At 35.6% G+C, this 24227-nt stretch overlaps 2 protein-coding genes across 2 annotated transcripts in view; one reads left to right on the forward strand and one right to left on the reverse strand.

Moving 5' to 3' along the window:
* LOC136025407 (phosphoinositide 3-kinase regulatory subunit 4-like) overlaps positions 1-4612 on the forward strand; it is a 53665-nt gene extending 49053 nt beyond the window's left edge. The window contains exon 11 of the mRNA XM_065701421.1: positions 4515-4612. Within this exon, the coding sequence (XP_065557493.1) occupies positions 4515-4595 (81 nt within the window). The 3' untranslated portion in view covers positions 4596-4612. The remainder of the gene's footprint in view (positions 1-4514) is intronic.
* The window catches only part of LOC136025409 (phosphoinositide 3-kinase regulatory subunit 4-like), a 419187-nt gene that overhangs the window by 328372 nt on the left and 66588 nt on the right, over positions 1-24227 (reverse strand). The window lies entirely within an intron of this gene.

Consider the following 24227-nt stretch of genomic DNA (forward strand, 5'->3'; position numbering starts at 1 on the left):
GCGGTAACTAGTAACCTAGTAAGAGACGATCATGCCCCTATATTAAAAAACATAGTAACCCATAACTCTTAAAATTAGAATCAGATCAAAAAAACTAAGTGCACCATTAGAATCGCCTTGTCTGATATCCGTATTAGTGGAAGTTGCCGCTCGTTGGTTCAAGCGGGTTGCAGCGGTAACTGGTAACCTAGTAAGAGATGATCATGCCCCTATAGTAAAAAACATAGTAACCCATAACTCCTAAAATTAGAATCAGATCAAAAAACGGAGCGCACCATCAGAATCGCCTTGTCTGAAATCCGTATTAGTGGAAGTTGCAGCTCGTTGGTTCAAGCGGGTTGTAGCGGTAACTAGTAACCTAGTAAGAGACGATCATGCCCCTATAGTAAAAAACATAGTAACCAATAACTCTTAAAATTAGAATCAGATCAAAAAACTAAGTGCACCATTAGAATCGCCTTGTCTGAAATCCGTATTATTGGAAGTTGCAGCTTGTTGGTTCAAGCGGGTTGTAGCGGTAACTAGTAACCTAGTAAGAGACGATCATACCCCTATAGTAAAAAACATAGTAACCCATAACTCCTAAAATTAGAATTAGATAAAAAACGGAGTGCACGATCAGAATCGCCTTGTCTGAAATCCGTATTAGTGGAAGTTGCAGCTCGTTGGTTCAAGCGGGTTGTAGCGGTAACTAGTAACCTAGTAAGAGACGATCATGCCCCTATAGTAAAAAACATAGTAACCCATAACTCTTAAAATTAGAATCAGATCAAAAAACTAAGTGCACCATTAGAATCGCCTTGTCTGATATCCGTATTAGTGGAAGTTGCCGCTCGTTGGTTCAAGCGGGTTGCAGCGGTAACTAGTAACCTAGTAAGAGATGATCATGCCCCTATAGTAAAAAACATAGTAACCCATAACTCCTAAAATTAGAATCAGATCAAAAAACGGAGTGCACCATCAGAATCGCCTTGTCTGAAATCCGTATTAGTGGAAGTTGCAGCTCGTTGGTTCAAGCGGGTTGTAGCGGTAACTAGTAACCTAGTAAGAGACGATCATGCCCCTATAGTAAAAAACATAGTAACCCATAACTCCTAAATTAGAATTAGATCAAAAACGGAGTGCACCATCAGAATCGCCTTGTCTGAAATCCGTATTAGTGGAAGTTGCAGCTCGTTGGTTCAAGCGGGTTGTAGCGGTAACTAGTAACCTAGTAAGAGACGATCATGCCCCTATAGTAAAAAACATAGTAACCCATAACTCCTAAAATTAGAATTAGATCAAAAACGGAGTGCACCATCAGAATCGCCTTGTCTGAAATCCGTATTAGTGGAAGTTGCAGCTCGTTGGTTCAAGCGGGTTGTAGCGGTAACTAGTAACCTAGTAAGAGACGATCATGCCCCTATAGTAAAAAACATAGTAACCCATAACTCCTAAAATTAGAATTAGATCAAAAACGGAGTGCACCATCAGAATCGCCTTGTCTGAAATCCGTATTAGTGGAAGTTGCAGCTCGTTGGTTCAAGCGGGTTGTAGCGGTAACTAGTAACCTAGTAAGAGACGATCATGCCCCTATAGTAAAAAACATAGTAACCCATAACTCCTAAAATTAGAATTAGATCAAAAACGGAGTGCACCATCAGAATCGCCTTGTCTGAAATCCGTATTAGTGGAAGTTGCAGCTCGTTGGTTCAAGCGGGTTGTAGCGGTAACTAGTAACCTAGTAAGAGACGATCATGCCCCTATAGTAAAAAACATAGTAACCCATAACTCCTAAAATTAGAATTAGATCAAAACCGGAGTGCACCATCAGAATCGCCTTGTCTGAAATCCGTATTAGTGGAAGTTGCAGCTCGTTGGTTCAAGCGGGTTGTAGCTGTAACTAGTAACCTAGTAAGAGACGATCATGCCCCAATAGTAAAAAACATAGTAACCCATAACTCCTAAAATTAGAACTAGATCAAAAACGGAGTGCATCATCAGAATTGCCTTGTCTGAAATCCGTATTAGTGGAAGTTGCAGCTCGGTGGTTCAAATAACGAAGACAATCCATTGGCGTGGAAAACTCGAAAAGTTGCTTTAACTACGATGTTCTGCACCGACGGCATCTTTTTTTTCCTCTGCAGCTAGTAGGGCACTGGAACATCACATAGGAACATAGAGAACTTTTTCATAGGAACATGGAGCTAGCAAGGCACATGGAACATAGAGAACTTTTTAATGGCTCATTTTAAAGGAATTTGACGTATTTACAAATGTTTTGTAAGTTACAAAAGATATTTTGATTATAGAATCAATTTATACAAAAAAACTGTAGTTTCATGTACAAGATTGATGAATGACGTCATGATCTTAGGTTGTAACAATATATGGCGTAAAAATAAATGCAATATTATAATGCTAGCTATAATGACATCAGTATATTTTTATAATGAACTAGCTGTTGGGGTGGCGCTTTGCGCCACCCCAACGCCTAGTTGGTGGGGGTGCGTTGGTGGGGGTTATATATATATATATATATATATATATATATATATATATATATATATATATATATATATATATATATATATATATATATATATATATATATATATGTATATTTATATTTATATATATATATACTAGCTGTTGGGGTGGCGCTTCGCAACCCCCCCCCCAAGCCCCCCCCTTAGTTTTTTAGCTTTTTTAGTTTTTTTAGTATTTTCTTTTTAGTTTTTTTTGTAGTTTTTACCTTTTTTAGTTTTTTTCTTCTTTTGTATTAATGCTAAAGCCTAGGTTCAAACCTGGAGACTCTCGGACCTAGAACCTGAAACATAATGCTTTACCAACTCAACTACTTCGGCTTGAATACTTTCGTTTTAAGCAGCTTCCTCGGGTGTTGCCATTGTAGGTTCTTCAGTCATTTTACAATTAAACATTTTTCCGTCCACGATCTTCTTACAATTAAAAATTTGACTTTGAACGAATGTCTTAAATACCTTTAATGACGTCATTGTCATAACAAACATGACGACAACTAACTTCATGACGACATGACATGACGTCACTCGACACACAAGACAACTTATTTTTATATAGATAGATAACGAACCTTTGTTAACGAAGCTTTGTAATATAACCTTAACATTGTTATCATCATTGCTTGGGGGGAAAATATGAAAATATCTTAATTGTCATCAGTGTAAACAAAACGTAGTATTCTCCGACTTTAGTTACCTGTAATTGTAATATTAACTATATATATTTTAGATGTATAGATATTTATTGCAACAAAAGCCGCTTTTGGGCCAGGGTAAAAAAAAAAATACACAAAATGATAGCACATTATAATAACACATATAACAAAAAATGATACATAAAAAGACCATGGAAAAAGATAACTATTGCAAAGGAACACAAACAAAATAAAACACATAATATCAAAACTTACATAATTACACAAAATGTCGCAAACATGATAGATAGGTGTTAAATTCTTTAGACTCGCATTTGCCATGGTTACAAAAAGGAAAAATAAAAGGCTTCAAGCACATCTTTCCTTACAAAAATCTCTCTCTCTTGGTCCTCCTTAATTAAGTTTGCAATTTTTATTGTCCCACAATATTTTGATCCCATTACTGAGACTAACTACTCACTTAATCCCAAACTACTAGAAAATCATTCGTTTCTTAAATCTTGTAATTAAGGACAAAGAGTCATGAAGTGAACCAAATCCTCACCCTTGTCTCCGCACATTGGGCACGAGTAAGGAATATTTGTTACCCTAAATCTCCCTAAGTACCCTTCTCTCTCCAAGTGCCAGTATATTATATATTTTCAGCTGGAATTTTTTAGGGTATGCTAGTTACGATAAATTTATATCATAATTTGTTTTTTATTTTTCTCTCATAAAAGTAAAATAGCTTGCTTTCTCATGCTCCAAATAACCAAATTTTATTGAAATTTGTGATTAGCTCATATTATGGATAACGCTGTACTGGCTGCTAGAGTATTGGGGCCATTTCAATGATTGAAAACAGTTTTAACCATTTTATAAAAGAAGAAAATATGCTAAGAGAACATGAGATTCCTCTCGAATTTTCTGTTTTTAATTTAAAAAGCTTATTTTAATTTTATTTTTATTTTAAAGTTATTAATTTTAAAATAAAGTTTTTATTTGCTTTTTTTGTGAAAGCAGTCGGTTAGTCGATGAGTTGATATATTTATACAGCTATATATACTGTGCGACAATAGCATAAATACAGTTATATTTTTAAAGAGTGAAGAAGCTAGCACCACTAAGAGGAGAGGAGGTGGGAAATTCCCCTTTCCAGGGAAATTCATGAATTGTGTCACGGAAAGGCAAGATAAGGAACGCCGAAATTCTTTTTGCTTAGAAATATCACCAGTTTGAATTTGTTTTTGGTACTGAGTCTGTCATAATCCTGCGATTATGTCATAATCCCCATAATCCCGAGATAATCGTTCTTTTTATAACTTTTCCTTATTGTTTGTTGTTGTTTTTCTTTCAGCTGGCGCAAGACGAATCGTCATTGGTGAGATTTACCTTTGCAAAGTGTGTGACAGATTTTGCTAATCTTTCTTCTAAGTAAGTCGATTTTTTGTTTTGTCTTATTTAAGAAACTAATATGAAAATAGGGGCAATAATTCTTCGACTTGAATGTTGATTTAGAACCTGAATTTTATTTCTAGTAGATGTATTCTACATTTTAAGGAAATGGTCTTCCTTGACGTCAACATAATATTATTGTCATGTTTGGTATTTTAATGACGGACTATGGAATATATACCCAGATATCCAGCTGCCAGGATTATAAAGTTCCATGTTTTGAGTCAGGTATTCCCGCAGGGGGGAGGGGGGAGGTTGGCCCAAGCTGGATATAACAGTAGTTGACTTGGTGATTAGAGTGGGAGGGACAATTGTATAAGAAAAAGGTCTTACGGTATCAGTAGAGGATAACTTTCACTACTATTCAAATGAGAATAGCTACAGGCTAACTCCTTTATCCTGAAGGCCTTTGGGAGATCTCTTCAAATATTAGTATTCCACGGTAGAATTCAATAACACTCTGTATTACCGGTCTTGGAAGCTGGGCTGGAGCGGGGCTTACGTCCGTGGGTATGACCAATTGGAATTATACTGGGAAACCTAAACCCGTCGAAACCATGGTATGGTAGCTCTTAGTGTCCTCTATCGACAGATATCCCGGCCAAACCTGAGGTTCCACGCGACTAGAACAAAACAGTTGTAATCTAATATATTTACTTATCTCGTTTAAAGACCATGGCGAAAACGAACCCTCGTAATATATAAACAAACTTACTTCTGTTATCTGAATATAATGGAAAAAAGAGTTCCAAACCACGAATATGCTCAGATTATAGGAAAAACGTAAGCAAACTTTATAAAGAGGCTAGAACAATATCTTCTCTTGGCCCATTTGGGATGCAAATCACACTGGGCAAACTACCCTATTTAAGAAATCTGGTACATGCGCCTCAGATATTAAACACCTTCCAAATTCTTACTAGTTTCCCTTAATGTAATGTCTAACTTAGGCAGATTATGTCAAAAGACAGGCATTTCACCTCCTGAAACAAACTCACAGCAAATTCTCCCCAGTTTGCCATACTGTAATCTCTAAACTTAGAGAATATGCCAAATAGTGCTCTAAACACCAACATTTCACTTGCAAATCTCTGCTAAACTGGAAAGCTTGCTGTGTCCTATTTTTTATTATATTATAATGAAATATTTATAATTTTATTATATATATTGAGTTCAATTCGCAGACATTTTACAGATGTTTTTTCACTTAGAAATACAGCAAGTTCATTAATTGGCTTAAACAAGTATCTCTCTGGCAATAAATTGAGTGAACCTGTTTAGGGTCAGGCCACCAATTCCTAAATTAAAATGTTTTTTTTTTTAATTTTTTTTTAACAGTCTTCGCTGGCTATTTCTCTGAGCCAACTATTGGCTATTTCTATGAGCCAACTTGGCTATTTCTATGAGCCAGAAATATTTCTATTTCTATGATTTAGCGCAAATCTTCAGAAATCTTTATACAAATTGCTATTCCCACTGTTAAATAGTGTGCTCTACTGTACGCGGTTCTCGAAGTGTTCTCGCGGTTCTCATTAATTGGCCTAAACAAGTATCTCTCTGGCAATAAATTGAGTGAACCTGTTTAGGGTCAGGCCACCAATTCCTAAATTAAAATGTTTTTTTTAATTTTTTTTAACAGTCTTCGTTGGCTATTTCTATGAGCTAGATTTAGCGCAAATCTTCAGAAATCTTTATACAAATTGCTATTCCCACTGTTAAATAGTGTGCTCTACTGTACGCGGTTCTCGAAGTGTTCTCGCGGTTCTCATTTATGGCTTAAACAAGTATCTCTCTGGCAATAAATTGAGTGAACCTGTTTAGGGTCAGGCCACCAATTCCTAAATTAAAATGTTTTTTTTAATTTTTTTTAACAGTCTTCGTTGGCTATTTCTATGAGCTAGATTTAGCGCAAATCTTCAGAAATCTTTATACAAATTGCTATTCCCACTGTTAAATAGTGTGCTCTACTGTACGCGGTTCTCGAAGTGTTCTCGCGGTTCTCATTAATTGGCTTAAACAAGTATCTCTCTGGCAATAAATTGAGTGAACCTGTTTAGGGTCAGGCCACCAATTCCTAAATTAAAATGTTTTTTTTAATTTTTTTTAACAGTCTTCGTTGGCTATTTCTATGAGCTAGATTTAGCGCAAATCTTCAGAAATCTTTATACAAATTGCTATTCCCACTGTTAAATAGTGTGCTCTACTGTACGCGGTTCTCGAAGTGTTCTCGCGGTTCTCATTAATTGGCTTAAACAAGTATCTCTCTGGCAATAAATTGAGTGAACCTGTTTAGGGTCAGGCCACCAATTCCTAAATTAAAATGTTTTTTTTAATTTTTTTTAACAGTCTTCGTTGGCTATTTCTATGAGCTAGATTTAGCGCAAATCTTCAGAAATCTTTATACAAATTGCTATTCCCACTGTTAAATAGTGTGCTCTACTGTACGCGGTTCTCGAAGTGTTCTCGCGGTTCTCATTAATTGGCCTAAACAAGTATCTCTCTGGCAATAAATTGAGTGAACCTGTTTAGGGTCAGGCCACCAATTCCTAAATTAAAATGTTTTTTTTAATTTTTTTTAACAGTCTTCGTTGGCTATTTCTATGAGCTAGATTTAGCGCAAATCTTCAGAAATCTTTATACAAATTGCTATTCCCACTGTTAAATAGTGTGCTCTACTGTACGCGGTTCTCGAAGTGTTCTCGCGGTTCTCATTAATTGGCTTAAACAAGTATCTCTCTGGCAATAAATTGAGTGAACCTGTTTAGGGTCAGGCCACCAATTCCTAAATTAAAATGTTTTTTTTAATTTTTTTTAACAGTCTTCGTTGGCTATTTCTATGAGCTAGATTTAGCGCAAATCTTCAGAAATCTTTATACAAATTGCTATTCCCACTGTTAAATAGTGTGCTCTACTGTACGCGGTTCTCGAAGTGTTCTCGCGGTTCTCATTAATTGGCTTAAACAAGTATCTCTCTGGCAATAAATTGAGTGAACCTGTTTAGGGTCAGGCCACCAATTCCTAAATTAAAATGTTTTTTTTAATTTTTTTTAACAGTCTTCGTTGGCTATTTCTATGAGCTAGATTTAGCGCAAATCTTCAGAAATCTTTATACAAATTGCTATTCCCACTGTTAAATAGTGTGCTCTACTGTACGCGGTTCTCGAAGTGTTCTCGCGGTTCTCATTAATTGGCTTAAACAAGTATCTCTCTGGCAATAAATTGAGTGAACCTGTTTAGGGTCAGGCCACCAATTCCTAAATTAAAATGTTTTTTTTAATTTTTTTTAACAGTCTTCGTTGGCTATTTCTATGAGCTAGATTTAGCGCAAATCTTCAGAAATCTTTATACAAATTGCTATTCCCACTGTTAAATAGTGTGCTCTACTGTACGCGGTTCTCGAAGTGTTCTCGCGGTTCTCATTAATTGGCTTAAACAAGTATCTCTCTGGCAATAAATTGAGTGAACCTGTTTAGGGTCAGGCCACCAATTCCTAAATTAAAATGTTTTTTTTAATTTTTTTTAACAGTCTTCGTTGGCTATTTCTATGAGCTAGATTTAGCGCAAATCTTCAGAAATCTTTATACAAATTGCTATTCCCACTGTTAAATAGTGTGCTCTACTGTACGCGGTTCTCGAAGTGTTCTCGCGGTTCTCATTAATTGGCTTAAACAAGTATCTCTCTGGCAATAAATTGAGTGAACCTGTTTAGGGTCAGGCCACCAATTCCTAAATTAAAATGTTTTTTTTAATTTTTTTTAACAGTCTTCGTTGGCTATTTCTATGAGCTAGATTTAGCGCAAATCTTCAGAAATCTTTATACAAATTGCTATTCCCACTGTTAAATAGTGTGCTCTACTGTACGCGGTTCTCGAAGTGTTCTCGCGGTTCTCATTAATTGGCTTAAACAAGTATCTCTCTGGCAATAAATTGAGTGAACCTGTTTAGGGTCAGGCCACCAATTCCTAAATTAAAATGTTTTTTTTAATTTTTTTTAACAGTCTTCGTTGGCTATTTCTATGAGCTAGATTTAGCGCAAATCTTCAGAAATCTTTATACAAATTGCTATTCCCACTGTTAAATAGTGTGCTCTACTGTACGCGGTTCTCGAAGTGTTCTCGCGGTTCTCATTAATTGGCTTAAACAAGTATCTCTCTGGCAATAAATTGAGTGAACCTGTTTAGGGTCAGGCCACCAATTCCTAAATTAAAATGTTTTTTTTAATTTTTTTTAACAGTCTTCGTTGGCTATTTCTATGAGCTAGATTTAGCGCAAATCTTCAGAAATCTTTATACAAATTGCTATTCCCACTGTTAAATAGTGTGCTCTACTGTACGCGGTTCTCGAAGTGTTCTCGCGGTTCTCATTAATTGGCTTAAACAAGTATCTCTCTGGCAATAAATTGAGTGAACCTGTTTAGGGTCAGGCCACCAATTCCTAAATTAAAATGTTTTTTTTAATTTTTTTTAACAGTCTTCGTTGGCTATTTCTATGAGCTAGATTTAGCGCAAATCTTCAGAAATCTTTATACAAATTGCTATTCCCACTGTTAAATAGTGTGCTCTACTGTACGCGGTTCTCGAAGTGTTCTCGCGGTTCTCATTAATTGGCTTAAACAAGTATCTCTCTGGCAATAAATTGAGTGAACCTGTTTAGGGTCAGGCCACCAATTCCTAAATTAAAATGTTTTTTTTAATTTTTTTTAACAGTCTTCGTTGGCTATTTCTATGAGCTAGATTTAGCGCAAATCTTCAGAAATCTTTATACAAATTGCTATTCCCACTGTTAAATAGTGTGCTCTACTGTACGCGGTTCTCGAAGTGTTCTCGCGGTTCTCATTAATTGGCTTAAACAAGTATCTCTCTGGCAATAAATTGAGTGAACCTGTTTAGGGTCAGGCCACCAATTCCTAAATTAAAATGTTTTTTTTTTATTTTTTTTAACAGTCTTCGTTGGCTATTTCTATGAGCTAGATTTAGCGCAAATCTTCAGAAATCTTTATACAAATTGCTATTCCCACTGTTAAATAGTGTGCTCTACTGTACGCGGTTCTCGAAGTGTTCTCGCGGTTCTCATTAATTGGCTTAAACAAGTATCTCTCTGGCAATAAATTGAGTGAACCTGTTTAGGGTCAGGCCACCAATTCCTAAATTAAAATGTTTTTTTTTTATTTTTTTTAACAGTCTTCGTTGGCTATTTCTATGAGCTAGATTTAGCGCAAATCTTCAGAAATCTTTATACAAATTGCTATTCCCACTGTTAAATAGTGTGCTCTACTGTACGCGGTTCTCGAAGTGTTCTCGCGGTTCTCATTAATTGGCTTAAACAAGTATCTCTCTGGCAATAAATTGAGTGAACCTGTTTAGGGTCAGGCCACCAATTCCTAAATTAAAATGTTTTTTTTTTATTTTTTTTAACAGTCTTCGTTGGCTATTTCTATGAGCTAGATTTAGCGCAAATCTTCAGAAATCTTTATACAAATTGCTATTCCCACTGTTAAATAGTGTGCTCTACTGTACGCGGTTCTCGAAGTGTTCTCGCGGTTCTCATTAATTGGCTTAAACAAGTATCTCTCTGGCAATAAATTGAGTGAACCTGTTTAGGGTCAGGCCACCAATTCCTAAATTAAAATGTTTTTTTTTTATTTTTTTTAACAGTCTTCGTTGGCTATTTCTATGAGCTAGATTTAGCGCAAATCTTCAGAAATCTTTATACAAATTGCTATTCCCACTGTTAAATAGTGTGCTCTACTGTACGCGGTTCTCGAAGTGTTCTCGCGGTTCTCATTAATTGGCTTAAACAAGTATCTCTCTGGCAATAAATTGAGTGAACCTGTTTAGGGTCAGGCCACCAATTCCTAAATTAAAATGTTTTTTTTTTATTTTTTTTAACAGTCTTCGTTGGCTATTTCTATGAGCTAGATTTAGCGCAAATCTTCAGAAATCTTTATACAAATTGCTATTCCCACTGTTAAATAGTGTGCTCTACTGTACGCGGTTCTCGAAGTGTTCTCGCGGTTCTCATTAATTGGCTTAAACAAGTATCTCTCTGGCAATAAATTGAGTGAACCTGTTTAGGGTCAGGCCACCAATTCCTAAATTAAAATGTTTTTTTTTTATTTTTTTTAACAGTCTTCGTTGGCTATTTCTATGAGCTAGATTTAGCGCAAATCTTCAGAAATCTTTATACAAATTGCTATTCCCACTGTTAAATAGTGTGCTCTACTGTACGCGGTTCTCGAAGTGTTCTCGCGGTTCTCATTAATTGGCTTAAACAAGTATCTCTCTGGCAATAAATTGAGTGAACCTGTTTAGGGTCAGGCCACCAATTCCTAAATTAAAATGTTTTTTTTTTATTTTTTTTAACAGTCTTCGTTGGCTATTTCTATGAGCTAGATTTAGCGCAAATCTTCAGAAATCTTTATACAAATTGCTATTCCCACTGTTAAATAGTGTGCTCTACTGTACGCGGTTCTCGAAGTGTTCTCGCGGTTCTCATTAATTGGCTTAAACAAGTATCTCTCTGGCAATAAATTGAGTGAACCTGTTTAGGGTCAGGCCACCAATTCCTAAATTAAAATGTTTTTTTTTTATTTTTTTTAACAGTCTTCGTTGGCTATTTCTATGAGCTAGATTTAGCGCAAATCTTCAGAAATCTTTATACAAATTGCTATTCCCACTGTTAAATAGTGTGCTCTACTGTACGCGGTTCTCGAAGTGTTCTCGCGGTTCTCATTAATTGGCTTAAACAAGTATCTCTCTGGCAATAAATTGAGTGAACCTGTTTAGGGTCAGGCCACCAATTCCTAAATTAAAATGTTTTTTTTTTATTTTTTTTAACAGTCTTCGTTGGCTATTTCTATGAGCTAGATTTAGCGCAAATCTTCAGAAATCTTTATACAAATTGCTATTCCCACTGTTAAATAGTGTGCTCTACTGTACGCGGTTCTCGAAGTGTTCTCGCGGTTCTCATTAATTGGCTTAAACAAGTATCTCTCTGGCAATAAATTGAGTGAACCTGTTTAGGGTCAGGCCACCAATTCCTAAATTAAAATGTTTTTTTTTTATTTTTTTTAACAGTCTTCGTTGGCTATTTCTATGAGCTAGATTTAGCGCAAATCTTCAGAAATCTTTATACAAATTGCTATTCCCACTGTTAAATAGTGTGCTCTACTGTACGCGGTTCTCGAAGTGTTCTCGCGGTTCTCATTAATTGGCTTAAACAAGTATCTCTCTGGCAATAAATTGAGTGAACCTGTTTAGGGTCAGGCCACCAATTCCTAAATTAAAATGTTTTTTTTTTATTTTTTTTAACAGTCTTCGTTGGCTATTTCTATGAGCTAGATTTAGCGCAAATCTTCAGAAATCTTTATACAAATTGCTATTCCCACTGTTAAATAGTGTGCTCTACTGTACGCGGTTCTCGAAGTGTTCTCGCGGTTCTCATTAATTGGCTTAAACAAGTATCTCTCTGGCAATAAATTGAGTGAACCTGTTTAGGGTCAGGCCACCAATTCCTAAATTAAAATGTTTTTTTTAATTTTTTTTAACAGTCTTCGTTGGCTATTTCTATGAGCTAGATTTAGCGCAAATCTTCAGAAATCTTTATACAAATTGCTATTCCCACTGTTAAATAGTGTGCTCTACTGTACGCGGTTCTCGAAGTGTTCTCGCGGTTCTCATTAATTGGCTTAAACAAGTATCTCTCTGGCAATAAATTGAGTGAACCTGTTTAGGGTCAGGCCACCAATTCCTAAATTAAAATGTTTTTTTTAATTTTTTTTAACAGTCTTCGTTGGCTATTTCTATGAGCTAGATTTAGCGCAAATCTTCAGAAATCTTTATACAAATTGCTATTCCCACTGTTAAATAGTGTGCTCTACTGTACGCGGTTCTCGAAGTGTTCTCGCGGTTCTCATTAATTGGCTTAAACAAGTATCTCTCTGGCAATAAATTGAGTGAACCTGTTTAGGGTCAGGCCACCAATTCCTAAATTAAAATGTTTTTTTTAATTTTTTTTAACAGTCTTCGTTGGCTATTTCTATGAGCTAGATTTAGCGCAAATCTTCAGAAATCTTTATACAAATTGCTATTCCCACTGTTAAATAGTGTGCTCTACTGTACGCGGTTCTCGAAGTGTTCTCGCGGTTCTCATTAATTGGCTTAAACAAGTATCTCTCTGGCAATAAATTGAGTGAACCTGTTTAGGGTCAGGCCACCAATTCCTAAATTAAAATGTTTTTTTTAATTTTTTTTAACAGTCTTCGTTGGCTATTTCTATGAGCTAGATTTAGCGCAAATCTTCAGAAATCTTTATACAAATTGCTATTCCCACTGTTAAATAGTGTGCTCTACTGTACGCGGTTCTCGAAGTGTTCTCGCGGTTCTCATTAATTGGCTTAAACAAGTATCTCTCTGGCAATAAATTGAGTGAACCTGTTTAGGGTCAGGCCACCAATTCCTAAATTAAAATGTTTTTTTTAATTTTTTTTAACAGTCTTCGTTGGCTATTTCTATGAGCTAGATTTAGCGCAAATCTTCAGAAATCTTTATACAAATTGCTATTCCCACTGTTAAATAGTGTGCTCTACTGTACGCGGTTCTCGAAGTGTTCTCGCGGTTCTCATTAATTGGCTTAAACAAGTATCTCTCTGGCAATAAATTGAGTGAACCTGTTTAGGGTCAGGCCACCAATTCCTAAATTAAAATGTTTTTTTTAATTTTTTTTAACAGTCTTCGTTGGCTATTTCTATGAGCTAGATTTAGCGCAAATCTTCAGAAATCTTTATACAAATTGCTATTCCCACTGTTAAATAGTGTGCTCTACTGTACGCGGTTCTCGAAGTGTTCTCGCGGTTCTCATTAATTGGCTTAAACAAGTATCTCTCTGGCAATAAATTGAGTGAACCTGTTTAGGGTCAGGCCACCAATTCCTAAATTAAAATGTTTTTTTTAATTTTTTTTAACAGTCTTCGTTGGCTATTTCTATGAGCTAGATTTAGCGCAAATCTTCAGAAATCTTTATACAAATTGCTATTCCCACTGTTAAATAGTGTGCTCTACTGTACGCGGTTCTCGAAGTGTTCTCGCGGTTCTCATTAATTGGCTTAAACAAGTATCTCTCTGGCAATAAATTGAGTGAACCTGTTTAGGGTCAGGCCACCAATTCCTAAATTAAAATGTTTTTTTTAATTTTTTTTAACAGTCTTCGTTGGCTATTTCTATGAGCTAGATTTAGCGCAAATCTTCAGAAATCTTTATACAAATTGCTATTCCCACTGTTAAATAGTGTGCTCTACTGTACGCGGTTCTCGAAGTGTTCTCGCGGTTCTCATTAATTGGCTTAAACAAGTATCTCTCTGGCAATAAATTGAGTGAACCTGTTTAGGGTCAGGCCACCAATTCCTAAATTAAAATGTTTTTTTTAATTTTTTTTAACAGTCTTCGTTGGCTATTTCTATGAGCTAGATTTAGCGCAAATCTTCAGAAATCTTTATACAAATTGCTATTCCCACTGTTAAATAGTGTGCTCTACTGTACGCGGTTCTCGAAGTGTTCTCGCGGTTCTCATTAATTGGCTTAAACAAGTATCTCTCTGGCAATAAATTGAGTGAACCTGTTTAGGGTCAGGCCACCAATTCCTAAATTAAAATGTTTTTTTTTTAATTTTTTTTAACAGTCTTCGTTGGCTATTTCTATGAGCTAGATTTAGCGCAAATCTTCAGAAATCTTTATACAAATTGCTATTCCCACTGTTAAATAGTGTGCTCTACTGTACGCGGTTCTCGAAGTGTTCTCGTGGTTCTCATTAATTGGCTTAAACAAGTATCTCTCTGGCAATAAATTGAGTGAACCTGTTTAGGGTCAGGCCACCAATTCCTAAATTAAAATGTTTTTTTTAATTTTTTTTAACAGTCTTCGTTGGCTATTTCTATGAGCTAGATTTAGCGCAAATCTTCAGAAATCTTTATACAAATTGCTATTCCCACTGTTAAATAGTGTGCTCTACTGTACGCGGTTCTCGAAGTGTTCTCGCGGTTCTCATTAATTGGCTTAAACAAGTATCTCTCTGGCAATAAATTGAGTGAACCTGTTTAGGGTCAGGCCACCAATTCCTAAATTAAAATGTTTTTTTTAATTTTTTTTAACAGTCTTCGTTGGCTATTTCTATGAGCTAGATTTAGCGCAAATCTTCAGAAATCTTTATACAAATTGCTATTCCCACTGTTAAATAGTGTGCTCTACTGTACGCGGTTCTCGAAGTGTTCTCGCGGTTCTCATTAATTGGCTTAAACAAGTATCTCTCTGGCAATAAATTGAGTGAACCTGTTTAGGGTCAGGCCACCAATTCCTAAATTAAAATGTTTTTTTTAAGTTTTTTTAACAGTCTTCGTTGGCTATTTCTATGAGCTAGATTTAGCGCAAATCTTCAGAAATCTTTATACAAATTGCTATTCCCACTGTTAAATAGTGTGCTCTACTGTACGCGGTTCTCGAAGTGTTCTCGCGGTTCTCATTAATTGGCTTAAACAAGTATCTCTCTGGCAATAAATTGAGTGAACCTGTTTAGGGTCAGGCCACCAATTCCTAAATTAAAATGTTTTTTTTAATTTTTTTTAACAGTCTTCGTTGGCTATTTCTATGAGCTAGATTTAGCGCAAATCTTCAGAAATCTTTATACAAATTGCTATTCCCACTGTTAAATAGTGTGCTCTACTGTACGCGGTTCTCGAAGTGTTCTCGCGGTTCTCATTAATTGGCTTAAACAAGTATCTCTCTGGCAATAAATTGAGTGAACCTGTTTAGGGTCAGGCCACCAATTCCTAAATTAAAATGTTTTTTTTAATTTTTTTTAACAGTCTTCGTTGGCTATTTCTATGAGCTAGATTTAGCGCAAATCTTCAGAAATCTTTATACAAATTGCTATTTCCACTGTTAAATAGTGTGCTCTACTGTACGCGGTTCTCGAAGTGTTCTCGCGGTTCTCATTAATTGGCTTAAACAAGTATCTCTCTGGCAATAAATTGAGTGAACCTGTTTAGGGTCAGGCCACCAATTCCTAAATTAAAATGTTTTTTTTAATTTTTTTTAACAGTCTTCGTTGGCTATTTCTATGAGCTAGATTTAGCGCAAATCTTCAGAAATCTTTATACAAATTGCTATTCCCACTGTTAAATAGTGTGCTCTACTGTACGCGGTTCTCGAAGTGTTCTCGCGGTTCTCATTAATTGGCTTAAACAAGTATCTTTCTGGCAATAAATTGAGTGAACCTGTTTAGGGTCAGGCCACCAATTCCTAAATTAAAATGTTTTTTTTAATTTTTTTTAACAGTCTTCGTTGGCTATTTCTATGAGCTAGATTTAGCGCAAATCTTCAGAAATCTTTATACAAATTGCTATTCCCACTGTTAAATAGTGTGCTCTACTGTACGCGGTTCTCGAAGTGTTCTCGCGGTTCTCATTAATTGGCTTAAACAAGTATCTCTCTGGCAATAAATTGAGTGAACCTGTTTAGGGTCAGGCCACCAATTCCTAAATTAAAATGTTTTTTTTAATTTTTTTTAACAGTCTTCGTTGGCTATTTCTATGAGCTAGATTTAGCGCAAATCTTCAGAAATCTTTATACAAATTGCTATTCCCACTGTTAAATAGTGTGCTCTACTGTACGCGGTTCTCGAAGTGTTCTCGCGGTTCTCATTAATTGGCTTAAACAAGTATCTTTCTGGCAATAAATTGAGTGAACCTGTTTAGGGTCAGGCCACCAATTCCTAAATTAAAATGTTTTTTTTAATTTTTTTTAACAGTCTTCGTTGGCTATTTCTATGAGCTAGATTTAGCGCAAATCTTCAGAAATCTTTATACAAATTGCTATTCCCACTGTTAAATAGTGTGCTCTACTGTACGCGGTTCTCGAAGTGTTCTCGCGGTTCTCATTAATTGGCTTAAACAAGTATCTCCCTGGCAATAAATTGAGTGAACCTGTTTAGGGTCAGGCCACCAATTCCTAAATTAAAATGTTTTTTTTAATTTTTTTTAACAGTCTTCGTTGGCTATTTCTATGAGCTAGATTTAGCGCAAATCTTCAGAAATCTTTATACAAATTGCTATTCCCACTGTTAAATAGTGTGCTCTACTGTACGCGGTTCTCGAAGTGTTCTCGCGGTTCTCATTAATTGGCTTAAACAAGTATCTCTCTGGCAATAAATTGAGTGAACCTGTTTAGGGTCAGGCCACCAATTCCTAAATTAAAATGTTTTTTTTAATTTTTTTTAACAGTCTTCGTTGGCTATTTCTATGAGCTAGATTTAGCGCAAATCTTCAGAAATCTTTATACAAATTGCTATTCCCACTGTTAAATAGTGTGCTCTACTGTACGCGGTTCTCGAAGTGTTCTCGCGGTTCTCATTAATTGGCTTAAACAAGTATCTCTCTGGCAATAAATTGAGTGAACCTGTTTAGGGTCAGGCCACCAATTCCTAAATTAAAATGTTTTTTTTAATTTTTTTTAACAGTCTTCGTTGGCTATTTCTATGAGCTAGATTTAGCGCAAATCTTCAGAAATCTTTATACAAATTGCTATTCCCACTGTTAAATAGTGTGCTCTACTGTACGCGGTTCTCGAAGTGTTCTCGCGGTTCTCATTAATTGGCTTAAACAAGTATCTCTCTGGCAATAAATTGAGTGAACCTGTTTAGGGTCAGGCCACCAATTCCTAAATTAAAATGTTTTTTTTAATTTTTTTTAACAGTCTTCGTTGGCTATTTCTATGAGCTAGATTTAGCGCAAATCTTCAGAAATCTTTATACAAATTGCTATTCCCACTGTTAAATAGTGTGCTCTACTGTACGCGGTTCTCGAAGTGTTCTCGCGGTTCTCATTAATTGGCTTAAACAAGTATCTCTCTGGCAATAAATTGAGTGAACCTGTTTAGGGTCAGGCCACCAATTCCTAAATTAAAATGTTTTTTTTAATTTTTTTTAACAGTCTTCGTTGGCTATTTCTATGAGCTAGATTTAGCGCAAATCTTCAGAAATCTTTATACAAATTGCTATTCCCACTGTTAAATAGTGTGCTCTACTGTACGCGGTTCTCGAAGTGTTCTCGCGGTTCTCATTAATTGGCTTAAACAAGTATCTCTCTGGCAATAAATTGAGTGAACCTGTTTAGGGTCAGGCCACCAATTCCTAAATTAAAATGTTTTTTTTAATTTTTTTTAACAGTCTTCGTTGGCTATTTCTATGAGCTAGATTTAGCGCAAATCTTCAGAAATCTTTATACAAATTGCTATTCCCACTGTTAAATAGTGTGCTCTACTGTACGCGGTTCTCGAAGTGTTCTCGCGGTTCTCATTAATTGGCTTAAACAAGTATCTCTCTGGCAATAAATTGAGTGAACCTGTTTAGGGTCAGGCCACCAATTCCTAAATTAAAATGTTTTTTTTAATTTTTTTTAACAGTCTTCGTTGGCTATTTCTATGAGCTAGATTTAGCGCAAATCTTCAGAAATCTTTATACAAATTGCTATTCCCACTGTTAAATAGTGTGCTCTACTGTACGCGGTTCTCGAAGTGTTCTCGCGGTTCTCATTAATTGGCTTAAACAAGTATCTCTCTGGCAATAAATTGAGTGAACCTGTTTAGGGTCAGGCCACCAATTCCTAAATTAAAATGTTTTTTTTAATTTTTTTTAACAGTCTTCGTTGGCTATTTCTATGAGCTAGATTTAGCGCAAATCTTCAGAAATCTTTATACAAATTGCTATTCCCACTGTTAAATAGTGTGCTCTACTGTACGCGGTTCTCGAAGTGTTCTCGCGGTTCTCATTAATTGGCTTAAACAAGTATCTCTCTGGCAATAAATTGAGTGAACCTGTTTAGGGTCAGGCCACCAATTCCTAAATTAAAATGTTTTTTTTAATTTTTTTTAACAGTCTTCGTTGGCTATTTCTATGAGCTAGATTTAGCGCAAATCTTCAGAAATCTTTATACAAATTGCTATTCCCACTGTTAAATAGTGTGCTCTACTGTACGCGGTTCTCGAAGTGTTCTCGCGGTTCTCATTAATTGGCTTAAACAAGTATCTCTCTGGCAATAAATTGAGTGAACCTGTTTAGGGTCAGGCCACCAATTCCTAAATTAAAATGTTTTTTTTAATTTTTTTTAACAGTCTTCGTTGGCTATTTCTATGAGCTAGATTTAGCGCAAATCTTCAGAAATCTTTATACAAATTGCTATTCCCACTGTTAAATAGTGTGCTCTACTGTACGCGGTTCTCGAAGTGTTCTCGCGGTTCTCATTAATTGGCTTAAACAAGTATCTCTCTGGCAATAAATTGAGTGAACCTGTTTAGGGTCAGGCCACCAATTCCTAAATTAAAATGTTTTTTTTTAATTTTTTTTAACAGTCTTCGTTGGCTATTTCTATGAGCTAGATTTAGCGCAAATCTTCAGAAATCTTTATACAAATTGCTATTCCCACTGTTAAATAGTGTGCTCTACTGTACGCGGTTCTCGAAGTGTTCTCGCGGTTCTCATTAATTGGCTTAAACAAGTATCTCTCTGGCAATAAATTGAGTGAACCTGTTTAGGGTCAGGCCACCAATTCCTAAATTAAAATGTTTTTTTTTTTATTTTTTTTAACAGTCTTCGTTGGCTATTTCTATGAGCTAGATTTAGCGCAAATCTTCAGAAATCTTTATACAAATTGCTATTCCCACTGTTAAATAGTGTGCTCTACTGTACGCGGTTCTCGAAGTGTTCTCGCGGTTCTCATTAATTGGCTTAAACAAGTATCTCTCTGGCAATAAATTGAGTGAACCTGTTTAGGGTCAGGCCACCAATTCCTAAATTAAAATGTTTTTTTTTTATTTTTTTTAACAGTCTTCGTTGGCTATTTCTATGAGCTAGATTTAGCGCAAATCTTCAGAAATCTTTATACAAATTGCTATTCCCACTGTTAAATAGTGTGCTCTACTGTACGCGGTTCTCGAAGTGTTCTCGCGGTTCTCATTAATTGGCTTAAACAAGTATCTCTCTGGCAATAAATTGAGTGAACCTGTTTAGGGTCAGGCCACCAATTCCTAAATTAAAATGTTTTTTTTTTATTTTTTTTAACAGTCTTCGTTGGCTATTTCTATGAGCTAGATTTAGCGCAAATCTTCAGAAATCTTTATACAAATTGCTATTCCCACTGTTAAATAGTGTGCTCTACTGTACGCGGTTCTCGAAGTGTTCTCGCGGTTCTCATTAATTGGCTTAAACAAGTATCTCTCTGGCAATAAATTGAGTGAACCTGTTTAGGGTCAGGCCACCAATTCCTAAATTAAAATGTTTTTTTTTTATTTTTTTTAACAGTCTTCGTTGGCTATTTCTATGAGCTAGATTTAGCGCAAATCTTCAGAAATCTTTATACAAATTGCTATTCCCACTGTTAAATAGTGTGCTCTACTGTACGCGGTTCTCGAAGTGTTCTCGCGGTTCTCATTAATTGGCTTAAACAAGTATCTCTCTGGCAATAAATTGAGTGAACCTGTTTAGGGTCAGGCCACCAATTCCTAAATTAAAATGTTTTTTTTTTATTTTTTTTAACAGTCTTCGTTGGCTATTTCTATGAGCTAGATTTAGCGCAAATCTTCAGAAATCTTTATACAAATTGCTATTCCCACTGTTAAATAGTGTGCTCTACTGTACGCGGTTCTCGAAGTGTTCTCGCGGTTCTCATTAATTGGCTTAAACAAGTATCTCTCTGGCAATAAATTGAGTGAACCTGTTTAGGGTCAGGCCACCAATTCCTAAATTAAAATGTTTTTTTTTTATTTTTTTTAACAGTCTTCGTTGGCTATTTCTATGAGCTAGATTTAGCGCAAATCTTCAGAAATCTTTATACAAATTGCTATTCCCACTGTTAAATAGTGTGCTCTACTGTACGCGGTTCTCGAAGTGTTCTCGCGGTTCTCATTAATTGGCTTAAACAAGTATCTCTCTGGCAATAAATTGAGTGAACCTGTTTAGGGTCAGGCCACCAATTCCTAAATTAAAATGTTTTTTTTTTATTTTTTTTTAACAGTCTTCGTTGGCTATTTCTATGAGCTAGATTTAGCGCAAATCTTCAGAAATCTTTATACAAATTGCTATTCCCACTGTTAAATAGTGTGCTCTACTGTACGCGGTTCTCGAAGTGTTCTCGCGGTTCTCATTAATTGGCTTAAACAAGTATCTCTCTGGCAATAAATTGAGTGAACCTGTTTAGGGTCAGGCCACCAATTCCTAAATTAAAATGTTTTTTTTTTATTTTTTTTTAACAGTCTTCGTTGGCTATTTCTATGAGCTAGATTTAGCGCAAATCTTCAGAAATCTTTATACAAATTGCTATTCCCACTGTTAAATAGTGTGCTCTACTGTACGCGGTTCTCGAAGTGTTCTCGCGGTTCTCATTAATTGGCTTAAACAAGTATCTCTCTGGCAATAAATTGAGTGAACCTGTTTAGGGTCAGGCCACCAATTCCTAAATTAAAATGTTTTTTTTTTATTTTTTTTAACAGTCTTCGTTGGCTATTTCTATGAGCTAGATTTAGCGCAAATCTTCAGAAATCTTTATACAAATTGCTATTCCCACTGTTAAATAGTGTGCTCTACTGTACGCGGTTCTCGAAGTGTTCTCGCGGTTCTCATTAATTGGCTTAAACAAGTATCTCTCTGGCAATAAATTGAGTGAACCTGTTTAGGGTCAGGCCACCAATTCCTAAATTAAAATGTTTTTTTTTTATTTTTTTTAACAGTCTTCGTTGGCTATTTCTATGAGCTAGATTTAGCGCAAATCTTCAGAAATCTTTATACAAATTGCTATTCCCACTGTTAAATAGTGTGCTCTACTGTACGCGGTTCTCGAAGTGTTCTCGCGGTTCTCATTAATTGGCTTAAACAAGTATCTCTCTGGCAATAAATTGAGTGAACCTGTTTAGGGTCAGGCCACCAATTCCTAAATTAAAATGTTTTTTTTTTATTTTTTTTAACAGTCTTCGTTGGCTATTTCTATGAGCTAGATTTAGCGCAAATCTTCAGAAATCTTTATACAAATTGCTATTCCCACTGTTAAATAGTGTGCTCTACTGTACGCGGTTCTCGAAGTGTTCTCGCGGTTCTCATTAATTGGCTTAAACAAGTATCTCTCTGGCAATAAATTGAGTGAACCTGTTTAGGGTCAGGCCACCAATTCCTAAATTAAAATGTTTTTTTTTAATTTTTTTTAACAGTCTTCGTTGGCTATTTCTATGAGCTAGATTTAGCGCAAATCTTCAGAAATCTTTATACAAATTGCTATTCCCACTGTTAAATAGTGTGCTCTACTGTACGCGGTTCTCGAAGTGTTCTCGCGGTTCTCATTAATTGGCTTAAACAAGTATCTCTCTGGCAATAAATTGAGTGAACCTGTTTAGGGTCAGGCCACCAATTCCTAAATTAAAATGTTTTTTTTAATTTTTTTTAACAGTCTTCGTTGGCTATTTCTATGAGCTAGATTTAGCGCAAATCTTCAGAAATCTTTATACAAATTGCTATTCCCACTGTTAAATAGTGTGCTCTACTGTACGCGGTTCTCGAAGTGTTCTCGCGGTTCTCATTAATTGGCTTAAACAAGTATCTCTCTGGCAATAAATTGAGTGAACCTGTTTAGGGTCAGGCCACCAATTCCTAAATTAAAATGTTTTTTTTAATTTTTTTTAACAGTCTTCGTTGGCTATTTCTATGAGCTAGATTTAGCGCAAATCTTCAGAAATCTTTATACAAATTGCTATTCCCACTGTTAAATAGTGTGCTCTACTGTACGCGGTTCTCGAAGTGTTCTCGCGGTTCTCATTAATTGGCTTAAACAAGTATCTCTCTGGCAATAAATTGAGTGAACCTGTTTAGGGTCAGGCCACCAATTCCTAAATTAAAATGTTTTTTTTAATTTTTTTTAACAGTCTTCGTTGGCTATTTCTATGAGCTAGATTTAGCGCAAATCTTCAGAAATCTTTATACAAATTGCTATTCCCACTGTTAAATAGTGTGCTCTACTGTACGCGGTTCTCGAAGTGTTCTCGCGGTTCTCATTAATTGGCTTAAACAAGTATCTCTCTGGCAATAAATTGAGTGAACCTGTTTAGGGTCAGGCCACCAATTCCTAAATTAAAATGTTTTTTTTAATTTTTTTTAACAGTCTTCGTTGGCTATTTCTATGAGCTAGATTTAGCGCAAATCTTCAGAAATCTTTATACAAATTGCTATTCCACTGTTAAATAGTGTGCTCTACTGTACGCGGTTCTCGAAGTGTTCTCGCGGTTCTCATTAATTGGCTTAAACAAGTATCTCTCTGGCAATAAATTGAGTGAACCTGTTTAGGGTCAGGCCACCAATTCCTAAATTAAAATGTTTTTTTTAATTTTTTTTAACAGTCTTCGTTGGCTATTTCTATGAGCTAGATTTAGCGCAAATCTTCAGAAATCTTTATACAAATTGCTATTCCCACTGTTAAATAGTGTGCTCTACTGTACGCGGTTCTCGAAGTGTTCTCGCGGTTCTCATTAATTGGCTTAAACAAGTATCTCTCTGGCAATAAATTGAGTGAACCTGTTTAGGGTCAGGCCACCAATTCCTAAATTAAAATGTTTTTTTTAATTTTTTTTAACAGTCTTCGTTGGCTATTTCTATGAGCTAGATTTAGCGCAAATCTTCAGAAATCTTTATACAAATTGCTATTCCCACTGTTAAATAGTGTGCTCTACTGTACGCGGTTCTCGAAGTGTTCTCGCGGGTTCTCATTAATTGGCTTAAACAAGTATCTCTCTGGCAATAAATTGAGTGAACCTGTTTAGGGTCAGGCCACCAATTCCTAAATTAAAATGTTTTTTTTAATTTTTTTTAACAGTCTTCGTTGGCTATTTCTATGAGCTAGATTTAGCGCAAATCTTCAGAAATCTTTATACAAATTGCTATTCCCACTGTTAAATAGTGTGCTCTACTGTACGCGGTTCTCGAAGTGTTCTCGCGGTTCTCATTAATTGGCTTAAACAAGTATCTCTCTGGCAATAAATTGAGTGAACCTGTTTAGGGTCAGGCCACCAATTCCTAAATTAAAATGTTTTTTTTAATTTTTTTTAACAGTCTTCGTTGGCTATTTCTATGAGCTAGATTTAGCGCAAATCTTCAGAAATCTTTATACAAATTGCTATTCCCACTGTTAAATAGTGTGCTCTACTGTACGCGGTTCTCGAAGTGTTCTCGCGGTTCTCATTAATTGGCTTAAACAAGTATCTCTCTGGCAATAAATTGAGTGAACCTGTTTAGGGTCAGGCCACCAATTCCTAAATTAAAATGTTTTTTTTTTAATTTTTTTTAACAGTCTTCGTTGGCTATTTCTATGAGCTAGATTTAGCGCAAATCTTCAGAAATCTTTATACAAATTGCTATTCCCACTGTTAAATAGTGTGCTCTACTGTACGCGGTTCTCGAAGTGTTCTCGTGGTTCTCATTAATTGGCTTAAACAAGTATCTCTCTGGCAATAAATTGAGTGAACCTGTTTAGGGTCAGGCCACCAATTCCTAAATTAAAATGTTTTTTTTAATTTTTTTTAACAGTCTTCGTTGG

Source organism: Artemia franciscana, chromosome 3 (genome assembly GCF_032884065.1).
Source record: "Artemia franciscana chromosome 3, ASM3288406v1, whole genome shotgun sequence".
In the NCBI taxonomy this organism is placed as follows: domain Eukaryota; kingdom Metazoa; phylum Arthropoda; class Branchiopoda; order Anostraca; family Artemiidae; genus Artemia; species Artemia franciscana.